Source organism: Merops nubicus, unplaced genomic scaffold, assembly GCF_000691845.1.
Source record: "Merops nubicus isolate BGI_N331 unplaced genomic scaffold, ASM69184v1 scaffold1217, whole genome shotgun sequence".
NCBI lineage: Eukaryota > Metazoa > Chordata > Aves > Coraciiformes > Meropidae > Merops > Merops nubicus.
The window spans coordinates 1-15,489 of record NW_008622084.1 but is presented as its reverse complement, the minus strand read 5'-3'; the positions used below and the strand labels follow the sequence as shown (position 1 = coordinate 15,489).

The following is a 15,489-nucleotide window of genomic DNA, read 5'->3' as shown; positions in this document are numbered from 1 at the left end:
CAGCCTTTCCATCATCCACTGGGTGGGTCACCTGGTCATACGAGCTTGGTCAAGCAGTACTTGCCTGATCAGGACCTGCCCTAATGCCACAGGCACTGCAGTATTCTGATGACAGTTGTTTCAAAAGCCATGGCAGTGTTTTGTGCAGGCAGAAGACAGTGGGACTAATGGTTTCAGTTCTCCTTTTAGGTCAACTCTGTGAATTGCAATACAAGCTGGAAAATAGTCCTCTTCATGAAATGGAGTGATAACAAAGATGACATTCTCAAAGGGGTAAGACTCAAAACCCTGCCTCCTTCTAACTTCTTGGCTGGTGGGCAATGTCTGTACTGATTGTGCCCTTGGGCTTTGACAGGGGGATGTGGTGAGGCTGTTCCATGCAGAACAGGAGAAGTTTCTGACGTGTGATGAGCACAGGAAGAAGCAGCATGTCTTCCTGAGAACGACAGGGAGGCAGTCAGCCACCTCTGCCACCAGCTCCAAGGCCCTGTGGGAAGTAGAGGTAAGGATTGTGACCCAGGGTGGCTTCGTAGGAACAATTACAGTTTCTGTTCAACAGTGTCTCTGGGTTTCTTTTTTTGAGATAAGTCTTCCTGGTGTTAGAAATTTAATCTTAAAATTCCTTTAGCTGCTGTGCTTTCTGTTGAAAATGAAAGAGGAGTTCTGGTCTCTAATGGTTCTTGACAACTGAGAAAATGGGGACAGAGAAGCAGCTATGAAGTCATTTTCCTCCCAGTCACTGGAGTTTAACACCAGCTAATGATTACAACTGTCCTGCTGAGTGTACCCAAAGCTCTATTTTTGGTGTGGAATAATGTGATTATGCATATCCTCCTTGGATAGGAGATTGGAGCCCTTTGCTGGTCTCTGTGCATGGCTTGTCTGGACCTTTTTTTTTCCCTTAGCTTTTAAATAGCAACTGACACCTTGGCCATCACTGGCTTCTTAAAATACTCTCTATCTATTGGCATTATTAGGGTTGTTTCTTGATTTTAAGTCTTTGCCACGTGAACTGCCTGTGGGAATTAAAATGAATTGTAATGGTGGATAGTTGTTTTTCATATTACCTTTCTAGAGGTATCTGATTTGACATGCATTGAAAGCCTGCCTCTAATTAAAACCACTTTGACATGGTACAATGCTGTGGTAGGTGTCTGTGTATCCCCAAAAGGCACAGCCCAGCTGCACTGACTTTTCCCAAAGGGAGTGGGTGCACCCACAGAGTAGCTGGTATGAAGTAATGGGTGATCTGGTGTTAGAGACTCTGCTTGCCACAGGAGAAGTTAGAGAGTAAATACAACACTCTTCAAATTCCTTTGTACCACGCTGTTGCATGTGAAATATTTCCAGGTGTCTTCTCTCTCTCACTTCCAGAAGATCTAAAATTAGTTTTACCAAAAAGGCAAAGAATTCGTGACGTTTCTTTAGGAAGTTTGTTTCAAGACTTAACACACACACACATCCAGAGCACCTTCTTAATTACTTCTCTGCCAACTTGCACCCTAATCTTCCTGCCATCACCCCCCAGACTCCAGTGGAGCACCAGCTGTGGTCAGTAACTTTGCCAACAGATATTGTCACTTGGCAAGGAGCAGAAAATCAACGTTGGTCAATGGTTGAGGTGACCTAATTGTAGTCTGCTCCAAGGATTTGTTGTGATGTTCACATAGGAAAGGTTGTTTCATCTTTTCTGGAGCTCCTAGTTCTGTTTCCTCTCTGCTGTACATGGGATATGGTAAATGCTGTGTTGGAAAGGGTGGGCACTGCCAGTGTCAATGTGGTTTCCCTTCCCTTGCAGGTGGTGCAGCATGACCCTTGTCGTGGTGGTGCAGGGTACTGGAATAGCCTCTTCAGGTTCAAGCACCTTGCTACTGGACACTACCTAGCAGCAGAGGTAGGGCTTGGGGCTTGCTGGAGAGCTCTGCTTTTCCTTCTGCTCTGTTTTCTTCCTTTTGCACCTCCTAAAAATCTCTTGTTTCCTGCTCTAAACAGACAGAGGGGAGGGGAAGAGAGTGGTGTTTGGGTCCTGAGTGTCACTACAAAAGTAGACTGATAAACCAAGACAACAAGGTGAAAGAGACTTGAGAGAATATCAAAGTACAGGGGTAGTCCTGAGCTTATCTCACTTTCTGTGTGAGACAGTAAGTGTTCTCCTGGAAAGAATAGACACTAAATGTTATGTCATGTGGGCAGTAGAATCAAGATGAATTTATTAACAGATAAATAAATTGTAAATGACTGAGAGCCTTTGGGGGAAAAAGAATTCAGTTATTGTTGGTTTCTCTTGAATCACTGTTGTCCAAGCAGGATTGTAGAAGTGGCAGCAACATAAAAGTGTGTAGTTGGGTTTTAGACCAGTCTTTGACTGCAGATAACACTTAGCAGTCCAAGCACAAAATAAATCAGTCTTTTTCTCTCCCCATGGTGGACATTGTTGCCCTGCTGAAATAAGATTTCAAGATATTTTATTTTTTTAAAAAGTTAAAAAAAAGTCTAATGGTTAGAATTCTGTGAGTTTTGCTGCTTAACACTTGTAAATGTGTATTAAATTTGCTTCTATATACTTTAAAACATGGATATATCAACATGCCAATACACCCTTGTAAGTAAAGCTGTCCTGGATGTAGGAGTGCATAGCAGGACAGAGGGGCTGTCTCAGCCCATGCCAGTGACCTGAGAGCTGCAGTGGGAAAAGCCCAGATTAAACATCCAGTTTTATGTTCTCCTAATAAGCAGATTGGAGAAACAGCAGCATTTTGTCACACGCACACTTGCAAATCCCTTTCAGTAGTGATCCAGTAGAGAGCTTTTCCAGTAAATCTTGGGTTTGCTAATCAGCCAAAACAAAACCATGGTCTTATATTGTGCAAAAATAGACTAGAGGAGATTGCTCACCTGATCCATGGTGGAATAGTGTTTGTTCCAAAAGATTTCTGCCAAGCCAGTAATTTCTAGTTGGAAATTCCACTTGGGATTTAAAAAACAAAACAAAACACACACACACAAAAAAAACCCCAAAACATAAAACTCAAATCTGAAACTTGGTACCTCTGTACCCCTCTTGCTCCTTTTGTGCTTGTCCTGAGCAAGATCCATCTCTGGATGTGTTTGCAGATGACTTCACTGCTTAGTTCCTGGGGGGCCAGATGCCCCATGAGGAAGGGCTCAGTTTGTTCACAGTCTGTTCTGTTCTTTTACCAAACCAGTTTAAGCTGCACTGAGGTTGTTTCCCACTTCCAGCTCTGTTAGAGTTTTGACGTGCCTGTGGTTCTGTTTCATCAGGTAAACCCTGACTATGAGGAAGATGAGCTGGAGTGTCAATCCTCAGTAAGTATAGGCAAGAGTATCACCTTGCCCCTGATTGAGGGCTTGACACAGGCCCAGATATTTACCTGGCCAGTGCATTGATGGTCCAGGCATTGTTGCTAGTGAAGAAACTAAAACCTGAGAATGATTTCAGGCTTTAAAGGCTGATCCAGGGGGAGTGGATGTTAAAACCTGAATTGGGCTGTAGTGAAAAGCAATGCACTTGGAACCAAATTTCTACATTACCTGGACCACCTGCAAAGCCTGGCCTAAGCGTTGAGATGTTCCCGGCCCCCCCCCCCCCCCCCCCCCCTTTTGTAGCATCTTTCTTCCTGTCTTCCTGCTTCTTAAACCTTGGTTTCCTTGAAGCTCTCTCTTGAATAGATCTGAAAACAAAGTTGTTCAAGGTGACCTCAGCAAGTGTCCCTAACAGGGTGTTCACACAGTGCTGTGCCAACAGTGACCTCCTTGTTTTAAGAAATTAATTCCCTTTCATTTTAGCTTGTCACAGGAAAGCCAGAATAAAGGGTCTAGAGAGCAAGAATGGCAGGGTGAGAAGGATTTCAGTGCCATTCTTCTGATTTTCCTGTGAAAGCAAGTCTGTGTTGTTTTCTGTGTATGTTGTTGTGTCAAAGATTGTGTTCTGGTGCTTTGTATTAATAGAAAGTTCTCTTTGGTGTCAGAGGGAAGCAGCATTGCTCCAGTAGTTGAAAACTGATAAAACTGGAAAAGCACTTTCCCTTGTGGATGATATTAGTGGGATTTGTTTGTAGGCTTATGCAGATCTTTTTTGTCATTTATCCTGTATTATGGAACATTTGCTCCATTCAGATATATGAAAAAACTATGATTTTTGTGGGGTTTTTTAGAAGGTGCATGCACTGTGATGCTTTAAAATCCTTCAGGATGAATATTTCCCCCTAAAAGGGTTTGTCATTATAGTGTGGCTGTTAAAATGCTTCCTGTTGTCCCCCTCCCAGGTATTGAGCTGTTACCCTGATTAGTTCTTGGTGGTATTTGGCATCTTCTGACAGCTTGACTTCAGTACACATACTGAAAAAAATACACAGAAAACCCCACAAAGCTATTGTCTGAGGGGAATCTAACATTCAAATGCTTTGTTAGCTTAATTTTTTGGAAGTTAATCGATGTTTATGTCAATAGTGTGAACACCCACCCTGCTGGTGATACGAATGTCTCCTGCTAAGTGCAGCAGTGATGATGACACACTGGCTTCAGAGTTGTCCTGGGCTTTGCCTGCTGTCTCTTTACCACTAGATGGCAAAACCAGACCACAGAGAACAGGATCAGGAGCACAGAATTCACTTCCAGCACCCCTTCACATGCAGCAGTGACAGCACAGCCTAGGCTGCTTTACTTGACCCAAATGTGAGCTGTCTGCAGGACAGCAGGTTCTGTGCACAGCCCAGTGGTGTCTGGTTTTCCTTTTATGCCTCAGTGAGCCCTGCAGGAATGGTGCTTAAATCATGGGTGAGATGCTAGTGAGCACCTTTCAACATGGAACATGTGGGGTTGAAGTTTTACTTCACTCTAAATCGCCCCATTTCCTATTTCTGATTTACTACCCTTTTTTTTGGCTTTACCACAGTTCCAGTAACTGACCAGTTGTCTCCTGATGTATAAGTTGTGAGTACAGAGCAGCTGCCTCACTGTGGGGATGAAGGAGACAGCTGAAATACAGAGAATTCATTCCAAGTGAGCGAGTTTTTCCTGGTGTAAAGCCTCCAGATGGACTCTGTGGAGTGTCTAGTTGCTTCTTCTCCTGAAGGCACGCTCCCAATGTGTATTTCTGTTCCATACAGCTAACTGTCTGTTCCCATGTGCAGAATCAGACTTTAAATGTCACTGCTTTGCAGCCAAGTTCATTGACTACACATGTGCTAGCTACAGAATATCCCGAGGCACAAGCAGCATGAGACACCTTTGCTGTGTGCTGAAGGGTTGCAGTGCCTTGCAGGACTTTGAAAGACAGGGACTTGAGTGCTGACTGCTTTGGGTGCCTGCTTTCCACTGGTGCCATGATCCCAGAGGAGCTGATGATGGGATTCAAGTGTTTACACGTGGACAGCTGGCTCCTGTGCTGTGTCAGACAGTTAGCAACTTTATGGACTAGTGATAACCAGTTCCCTAGGAAAGATTTTAGACAAAGTTGTTCCTTCTCCCACTTGTTTTTTTTTTCTTGCCCTTTTGTCCTTTCATCTGAAAATCCAAGGTTTTTACTCTGTTGGTATTTTTACTTTGCTAAAGGTGGCTGGTAATTTGTTAGCGCCTTGGAAATAAAGATACTTCTGGTGCCATGACTGTTGCAGTGTGTCATTGTATCTGAGTGCATCATAAGCTGTAGCATGAACAGAACACATCCAGCTTCCTGATTAGTTTTTTTTGTTTCATTTGTCTGTATCTGATAGCTGGGAGTCCCATTTTTGCTGCTGAAATGAATTATTTCCCAGCAAGATTGCTGGTAAATAGTGTTGCTGGTTCTTGTATTTGCAGCTCCCATAGTTTGACAGTGATAATTTCAATATGTCAGATACCTTCCCAGAGCTAGAAGTGCAGGAGTGGGGATCCTAGCAGCTGAGGGTCATCTGAACTGAGTCAGAGTTCCCAGTGGGGTGAACGTCTGGGGGATTCTGAGTCTCTCGTGACACCATCTGCAAGACATAACCCCTGTGGTTTAGGATTTATTGTGTTTGTGATCCAGAAATACACAATTGATTAACCCCAGGAAAAAAAAGAAATGGTTGGCAAGAGCAGCTGCTTGTCTGTTTTACTGTCCTAAAGCCCAGCTGTCTTACCCAGCACTTGGAGTGGTTCAGAGCCCTGTCTGCTAGGGACAGGACACATCTATTTAAGAGTAGGCAGGGGTTCTGGAGGCCTTGCTCTGACTGTGTGTGGTGGGACTTCTTCCCCAGCTGGACCCTGAGCAGGATGCCTCCAGGAGGGGCTTGCACAGTGCCCAGGAGAAGATGGCATACTCACTGGTGTCCGTGCCCGAGGGGAACGACATCTCCTCCATCTTCGAGCTGGACCCCACCACCCTGCGAGGAGGAGACAGCCTTGTGCCCAGGTACTGCCCAGCACTGGGACCTGACTGCCTGGCAGGTCAGCGAGCTCTAAATTGCTTTTATTGAAATAAACCAGTCTCCCACTATTTTTTTTTTTTCTATTTTTTGGAATATCCTTTGGAATTAAAGTTCTTCCTCAAATTAACATAGAAATACTCAGCAAGTGGCTGAAGCTTCACTGCAGTACTTGACAACTGAGTTGTAAGTAGCACAACACTGTTTTACAGATGGGAAAAGTGAGACTGTGGCTTCCTTGCTATGAGCAGAGTGGGACTGAATGCCTTGGGTGTCCTATCAAGGCACTCCTGTGACAGGTCTGTGTTGTGCTAGCTAGGATGTAGCATCAAACATTGAGCACTTCATTTGCTGTAGTGTCCATGACCTTGATTTTTCATGTGGTACCTCTTGCTGCTTAAAAGATGCTGTATGTACCCTTCCAAGAGACAGGCTGCAAGCAGGTCCGTTTCTGTCCCTTCCCACCAGGGAAGCACAGCATTATTTGTTTGATCCACTTTAAACAACTCTCTGAATGACTAGATTAACTTAAGGGAACTTAAAAAGGCCACCAAAAGCCACTGTCCTGGCTGCCTCTGCTGTCCTTTGGGCTGCCACAGCTGTGTGGAGACAGGTGGTTGTGCTGCAGCTTGAGAGACTTTATCCTGGCCTGAGATTCTCATCTGACTCTGGCTTGACATTGCCAGAAGGACCTGAGAAAACAGCCTGGGACCTGCTGTCCCCATGGGGCTTCTGGGAGAGGGAGTTGCATGCTGGCCTTGTACACATGGACTAGCTGTACAAAAAGCCAAAAAATTCTCAGTTAAGAATTATAAAATAGATTCCAAGGAGTTTTGGGCTGAAAAATATCAAGGTAAGGGAGGAAGCTGGCAGCTCAGAAACACTCTGGCACGTGGACATATGAGGACTTGAAGAGGTTTCTGGTTTGCTATTGCACAGCACGTGAATTACAGCAAAAGAAATACTTGTGTTTTACAGCAGAAGCTGTTTCATTATATAAGACTTCTTCAGGTGAATTTAGAGAAAGAAAGAAGGACAGAAGAGTCTTATTCCTGTTATGGTATGCAGCCTGGGTAAAGCTGACACTTCTTTTCCTATTTGTTCCTGCCAACATCTTGCAATTCCAACAATGTGAAGCTTTCCCATCTGGGGAACTGACTCATGCTTTGAAATTTTGGACTTTTTCAGGAACTCTTATGTCAGGCTTAGACACCTTTGCACTAACACCTGGGTTCACAGTACCAATATCCCTATTGATAAAGAAGAGGAGAAACCTGTGATGCTGAAGGTAAGTTCTGCTTATGTAAGCACATCCTTTGACTCCTCTGCTTCAGACGTGGTGCTGGCAGAAGAGGTTCCAGTCCCTTGGCACTGCTGGGTCTGTCAAACAGCAAGCAGTGCAGTGGGGATGAGTAGTGCCCACACAATATTCTGCCTTGAGACTAGATTTTCATGGTAGTTTACTAATGATGCTGTTCAGCTTCTGCTGTATGACAGTCTTCACGAGGAGGATTGCTTTCCTCTGGTTACAGCAGCATTTTGCAATCTCACCTGGTGTTTCTCTGGGTTTAGGAGCAGCCTTGAGCTTCCACAGAGTGGTTCTGTCCCAAAGTTGGACTTGCTCACACTGTCCAAGTGGAGTGTGGCTCTTCTGCTCTTTTATTATCACTGAGTCTGTGAATGCTGCTTTGTCACCTGGCTTTGGTTTGTTGATAAAAGTTCTCTGGCTTTCAGATTGGTACTTCTCCAGTGAAAGAGGACAAAGAGGCTTTTGCTATAGTGCCAGTTTCCCCTGCAGAGGTTCGGGACTTGGATTTTGCAAATGATGCAAGTAAAGTTTTAGGTTCCATTGCTGGCAAGCTGGAAAAGGGGACGATAACCCAGAATGAAAGAAGGTAAGGAAAGAAGAATTTGGCTCAGGCAGTGTTGGCTCCTTTACTCAATAACTGTTTCTTTGAAAATTTTAACTATGTACACTATCTTCAGAAGAAAGATTTTGTTTCCTCCTTGATTATATTTAAAAAAACTAAAAGTTGATGGGTTTATTGTTGACATGTCCAGAGCAGAGGTTCTCAAGCCTGTTCTGTCCAGCCCTCCTGTTCTGTCACTCTGAAGTGAGAGCATGAGAACTGTTGTTGTGAACTTGGGGGAATAATCCCTGGCATACCTTTCTTGATGGGCTTTGCAAATTGGTGGTGGGAATTTATAATCCCTCCTGTGAAGGCTGCACATATGACTTGTGCAAATCCTCTGACAGTGTCCGTGGGAAGTATGTGGCCACACAAAGAGCTGTGGAAAACCAGGGCACTTCTGCTTCTATAGCCAGGGCCTTTTATTTGGAGAAATTATCACCTCATTTTTTAATTTCTTTTTTTCCTGACAATTTGAAGACCTGTCAAATAGAATTTGGCAAGTCTATAGTTGCCCTGAAGTGATATGGTTTTACTGCTGCTGTGGGTTAGCTGTTTGATAGTAAGGCTGCAGCACCAGAGCATTAGTTCTGCATTTTAATTTCTGTACAAGCTATGTGCTTCACCCAGCATCAAAGTCAGTCTCTAATTGAGGCTCTTTTGTCACTTAGCACTCTGAAATCAATATAAACTTACACTGGCATTGTCTTTTAATGGAATTTGTAGTCCTGTATTAACAGCTTCTGGCTTTTCCACAGATCTGTTACCAAATTGTTGGAGGATTTGGTCTACTTTGTTACTGGTGGAACTAATTCTGGGCAAGATGTCCTTGAAGTGGTATTTTCTAAACCTAACAGAGAGCGGCAAAAACTGATGAGAGAACAAAACATTCTAAAGCAGGTAGGCTGCATTTTTTTCCTCTAAGCTCTACCTACAAGGAGGGTTGTCAAAAAAGAGAAACTAAGAGAATCTGGCCAAATTATTGGGGCCAAGAGATCCATTGAGTTTGTAGCTTTCAGCAGGCTCTCGGCAGTGGACTGTGGACGTACCATTGCTAGAGTAAACTGCAGAATATGGGGTTGAATAAAGCTGATCAACAACATCTTGCCCCTGTACTCAGCACTGGGGAGGCCACAGCTCAAGTACTGGGGTCAGTTTTGGGTACCACTAAGATCTTGAGAGTCTGGAGTGGTGTCCAGAGAAGGGCAAGGAAGTTAGTGAGGGGTCTGGAGAACGTGTACTCTGAGGAGCAGCTGAGGGAACTGGGATTTAGCCTGGAGAAGAGGAGGCTGAGGGGAGACCTCCTGGCTCTCTGCAACTTCCTGGCAGGAGGCTGTAGTGAGGTGGGTGTTGGTCTCCTCTCCCAAGTAACCAGTGATAGAACAGGAGGCAATGGGCTGAAGCTGCCCCGGGGATGTTTTAATTGCATATTCAGAAGAGTTTCTTTCCTGGCAGAGTGGTGAGGCATTGGCCCAGGCTGCCCAGGGAGGTAGTGGAGTCACCATCCCTGGAGGGGTTCAAAAAACATGTAGACATGGCACCTGGGGACATGGTTTAGTGGTCATGGGAGTGTTGGTTTGATAGTTGGTCTTGAAGATCTTGGAGGTCTTTTCCAACCTTAATGGGTCTATGATTCTCTCCAGGCTGCTCTCTGGCAAAGAAGCAAACTTGACTACTCTAGTGTAGTTTTAGAAACTTAAAGACACCGACACAGTTCTTCTGCACTGTTTTCATCACAGGATGGCAGTGTCTCAGGGGATTTTATCTCTTTTCTCATCCATCAGATTTTCAAGCTGTTACAAGCCCCGTTTACGGACAGCGGCGACGGGCCGATGCTGCGGCTGGAGGAGCTCGGGGACCAGCGTCATGCTCCCTTCAGGCACATCTGCAGGCTCTGCTACAGGGTGCTGAGACACTCCCAGCAGGATTACAGAAAGAATCAGGTTGGAAATACGTTTGAATACCTTTCAGTGTCACCAGTGTTGTTCCTGTACTCCAAAAACGATAGAAAAGCTGCATCCCATTAATTAAACGCTGCTGTGCTGTCATTGTCCAGTCAGCAAGAGGTTTTTATATTGCTCAGCTTCACTCTGGCATTTTTCATCTGTCAGAGGCTATATGCAGCTTCATTAATACCAGTTCTAAGGGGAATTTAAGAAAATGGAATTATTGCCAAATCCAGGTGAATTGTAAGACTTTCTTCACTCTCACGTACTGCTACTGAAAGCTGACCTGTGAATTAAGGCTGTTCATCTCTTGTTGCCATTAATTGAAACCAAGCTCATCAGACAAGGATGTCTTGGTGGTGTCTACCTGGGATGGAGGGGAGGTGTTGAGGTTTTCTGCCTTGATTTGTTTTCTCTCAGAAGAACAGTTGGAATCTAATCCAGTTCTCTTCTTGGGGGTTGATATTGCTGAACACCTTACTGCTTTCTATTACTGAGCTTTTGCTTAAATTCTGAGGATTAATGGCCACACCTTCCACCTTCCCCCTGTGTTTTGAAGGAATACATTGCAAAGCAGTTTGGCTTCATGCAGAAACAAATTGGTTATGATGTCTTGGCCGAGGACACCATCACAGCTCTGCTTCATAACAACCGCAAGCTCTTGGAGAAGCACATCACAGCTGCTGAGATTGACACCTTTGTCAGTCTCGTGAGGAAAAACAGGGAGCCCAGGTGAGATCTGCATTTTTGGGTGTTGGATTCCCTTTTTTCTCTTAGCCTTCTGAGAAAAATCTGTACCCACCAAGTTGCTCCTAAGGAGGCACAGCTAGTTCCCTTCTCTTTGGCACTCGCTGCAGCTTCCCCCTCGGGCGGCAGTCTGGCTCTGCAGTGTTCAAGTGGAGTTCTGGATGTTTTCTGTCTGAAATGTAGACTGCTTCAGTCTAGATCTCAACAAGGATTGATGCCCCTTTGGCTCACGTTTCCCACCAGGTTTTTGGATTACCTCTCGGATCTGTGCGTTTCCATGAACAAGTCTATTCCAGTGACACAGGAGCTGATTTGTAAAGCTGTGCTGAATCCAGCAAACGCAGACATTCTCATTGAGACCAAGTAAGTTAATGCTGTTAGAGATGGTTTTCCTAGCATGAAACAGAAGGAAGGTGATTCAAAGCTGCAAGCACTGCTGGCATGTCTAGAGAAAGCAGTTAAGGGGCCTCTCCAAATGCACAGTAAATGGGGATTGATGACAGCAGACATCTGCCACGTGCATTCCCAGTCCTGCAGTTGGGAAATCTTTCAGATATCTCACGTTTGATCAAAGTAAAGAGACTGTACAGGAAGGTGTGGAGAGTCTTGTAGGCCTGATGCTCCTCTGGGCTTGAGGCTTTCCTCCATAAGCTCATGCAAGCAAATGCTTTTTGGGTATGTCCCTCTGAGCTCAGCCTGCAGCAAAGCAGAAGCTGATGCATCCCTGCTCACCCTGCTCTCAGCATTCCCCTGCCATTGCTGAAGCTTCATAGCAGGCACCAAATCCCAGCTGTCTTTCATAGATGGCTTTATCTGGTTGGTAGAATAGAACATAAATAATCATTATCAAAATACCATAAAAGGGAAGCAGGTCAGTCACATAGTATTTAAAACACAAATGGATGGGAATATTCTTGCACATTTAATTCTCTTCATGAAATCATTAAGTGCTGGTGGAAATAGTTTCTAAGTTGCTACTTAACTTATTTTTTCTTATCCTTGCGTATTTAATTTGTCTTTTTTTCAGATGTATGATTTCTCTTCTCAAAAGCTAAAAGCCCACAAAGCCTTTTTAGTTTTAGTAGCTGATTGATTTCTAGTTATTTCACTTTGTAAGCAGAAAGTTCTCATCCAGTTGGTGTTTATGATACAGAAACAATCAATTTTTAGATATTTCTGTTTACCAAATCCTTTCCTTGTCTGTTGAATGATGTTTGAACCAGTACTCCTGTAAAGGTGTTTTTGAAAGCCAGTTAGACATTTCTTTAACTTCCTGTTTCTTTATATTCATCAATTGAATGGTGCTGAAATGTTGATCTTTCTAAGTCTGAATAGAAAGCTATAATCTAAAGTCATTCTAACTTAATGATTTGAATATTAAACCCAGAGATTTTATGCAATAAACCACTTCTGAAAGAGTAAGATACTCTGCTTTTAGTTCAGTGTTGAGCAATAACACTTGTATCTTCTGAATGCAGGTGAGATCACAAAATTAATTACTTCTAGATCAACAACACATTTCAGCAAGCATCTTAAAAAAAATGATGTTCTGAAATATCTGCATGCGTCTTGGCAGTTTGTATCTAACCCAACTTCCTTCTGGCAGGTTGGTCCTCTCTCGGTTTGAGTTTGAAGAAGTGTCAAGTGGAGAAAATGCCTTGGAAGTTGGAGAAGATGAGGAAGAAGTGTGGTTGTTCTGGAGAGACAGTAACAAGGAAATCCGCAGTAAGAGTATCAGAGAGTTGGCTCAAGATGCTAAGGAGGGGCAGAAGGAGGATCGGGACGTGCTCAGCTACTACAGGTTAACAGCACATGCAGTAGTTGGCTAGCAGAGGTCATCAGGACCGTGTGGGGAAGCATTTGGTAGCTAGGCTGGAGTTGGTTTGGGAGAGAAGATTCTGGCTTTGTGGACAAAATAGCCATTAGTGAGAGGGGATGAAGTGTTTTTGAAATGAGAGCTAAAAGCACAAAGTTATTCATAAGGAGAAGTCCAATTACCAGCATAAGCAAGTTTAAACTGTATTTTTAAACAAGCAGTTGAGGCTTAGAGCACGTTGAATTGGCACAAGATTGAATGCCTGTATTTCTGTTTGGTTTCCTAATAAGTGGGTGTTATGGGAGAGCCTCTGTTAAACTGAGTTTACCTGTATTGAGATGGTAGTTGGGGTGAACAGCCACTTGCAGGAGTAACAGGATTTCAGTGTGCAGATGGCTTTGCTTTTCATGTTAAAGAAGTTGCTGCTGTTCTCCCTGCCTTCTAAATTTCTCTGTAGGCTCAAAGCTTTTAGTCATCCCGGAGTTCTCAGCAGGACAATATGTGTGGTTGTGAAAGTGCCACAAGTTTGGTTTGATTAATGTGCAGTGCTCTTTTGCACAGCTTAAGCTGTGCTTTTAGCAGTCTGACATGAAGCGATGTTTCCAGATGACTTGACAAGACACCAAGTTCTTGGCATGGTGTAAGATCAGGTTTCAGCCCAGACCAAATTCCTATGTCTGGGTTATAAACTTCTGAGAGGAGTCTGATGGACTCGATGGTGGTGATGCAGAAAGTACAACTAGATTTTTTTTTGATAGCTATCTTCCTTTATGTTACCTTTTCCATTGAAACTGTCCTTGCAGTAGACCTCCTAATATATGGTTTTATTTCAGACTATTGGAGGGCTGAGCTCAAATGGAGACCTCTTGTATATATTTTTTTGGATTATATCTCTTTCAAAACAGATTTTCTTGCACTTTTTTTTTAAATTGGTAGTGTTAATTCTTTTTAGTCTAAACTATAGACTTCAGGAAAAACTTAGGGGGTTTAGGGTACAGTTTGGTCAAACTTCCATGAGGAATGCTGAGAGTGAAAAGGAATCTGCTTTCAATAAATGTTTGTTTTTAGGAAACCTCCAGAGTTGACCCTCTTCAACAAAAGCCTTGGTGCACACTCATGAATGTTGGACATGGGCTTTATGGCTGAGGGCTAATTATCAGTCTGTTGACTGGGCATGCCTTAAATGCCAGTTACTTGCTTTTAGTTTGTGAACTGAAAAGCTTCGGGATTAAGTTGAGTTTTTCTTTACCAGTTCTTTGACTGAAGGGAGCAGAGCTCAGTACAAGTTTAATCAAATACCTGATTTTTAATGGCTCCAGTCCATTTACACTGTTGCCTCAGTGAACAGCTGTGACTTGAGCATCAACAAAAACTGTTTGGTCTTCTACAATATTTAGGCTGAGTTGCCTTAAGCATTCCTTGGATTCTTTCATAAACAGCATAACTTGGTGTAACTCTCGGGAAGATATGATCTTTTTATTCTGTTTTTTATTCTGTTTTTCTACTGTTTTACCTTTTACTAATGTTTGAGAAGTACTTTATTCTTTCCACAGTAAGTCTGGGTGTATTACTGGGAAGTAGAAGATCCATTCTGTGCAAGAGCACATCAGTGCCATACCCAGCGGATGCTTCTGGAAACTTAAGTATAATCTGGTTATGTATTTTTCTTTTTCTTTTTTTTTCCCCCCTGAAGATACCAATTAAACCTCTTTGCTAGAATGTGCCTTGATCGCCAGTACTTGGCCATCAATGAGATATCTGGCCAGCTGGACGTGGACCTCATCCTGCGCTGCATGTCTGATGAGAACTTGCCCTACGACCTGCGGGCGTCCTTCTGCCGGCTGATGCTGCACATGCACGTGGATCGTGACCCCCAGGAGCAGGTGACCCCAGTGAAATACGCTCGGCTGTGGTCTGAGATACCTTCTGAAATTGCCATTGATGAGTAAGTAGCTGCTGGAATGCTGTGGGCAAGGAGGTTCCATCAGTCATGATTTTCGAAACAAAACCAGGTCAATCCGCAGCTCATGTGTGGTTTATACCAATTTTAAATTTATTTTTATAAATTCATAACATATTCAAACCCTATAGTTGCATTTTCCTGTAACATTTGCTGGTGAGAACCTGCCTGAGAACTGAGCCTCTCTGTGTGTGGAGGGTGAGCTGTGAGGGGTTTGTCTCCAAAGCACAGAGGTGGCAGTGCTGGTCTGTCTGTCACTGCTGTGGGTGATGTGACGAGTGACCCAGCTCTGGGTGAGGAAAAAGGAAGGGGGGACAAATTCATTTGAACTTCTGCCTTATTTGAGTAGAGTAGAGACACTTCAGGACAGGTTGTCCATACTGGGGATCACACAATCAAAAGCAGAAGCAAGGAGGGAGACACTGAGTCAAGTGATGTGCTGGAGCCAGAGGCACGTTCCTTATCCTCCAGTGGAAAATACTGTGATGCATAGTGAAAAACCTATTAAAAAAAAACAGCTAAACTGGAGAGATGATTTCTTGACCATCAGCTTGTATTAACTCTTTGTAGTACAAATAATTTAAATGTCTAGTACTTCAGCTGCTCAGAACTCAGTTTTTTCAGTTGGAAAAAATTTAAAATTCATATTTTATGTTACAAATTTGAGTCTTGTCAGTGTTAGTGTTTAGTGGCTTCTTATTTT

The 15,489-nt window shown here is 43.5% G+C and overlaps 1 protein-coding gene across 1 annotated transcript; it reads left to right on the top strand.

Annotated features, from left to right (window-relative positions):
* Positions 1–189: 189 nt before the first annotated feature.
* On the top strand, positions 190–14,771 carry LOC103777100 (inositol 1,4,5-trisphosphate receptor type 1-like; the record flags this gene model as incomplete). Its single annotated transcript, XM_008944638.1, has 13 exons — positions 190–273; positions 356–502; positions 1,799–1,894; positions 3,283–3,327; positions 6,240–6,394; positions 7,596–7,695; positions 8,142–8,302; positions 9,076–9,217; positions 10,102–10,260; positions 10,823–10,995; positions 11,254–11,373; positions 12,617–12,811; positions 14,520–14,771. Coding segments are annotated over 13 exons (1,829 nt in total), but the record flags the coding sequence as incomplete, so codon positions are not given.
* Between the last annotated feature and the right edge of the window lie 718 nt (positions 14,772–15,489).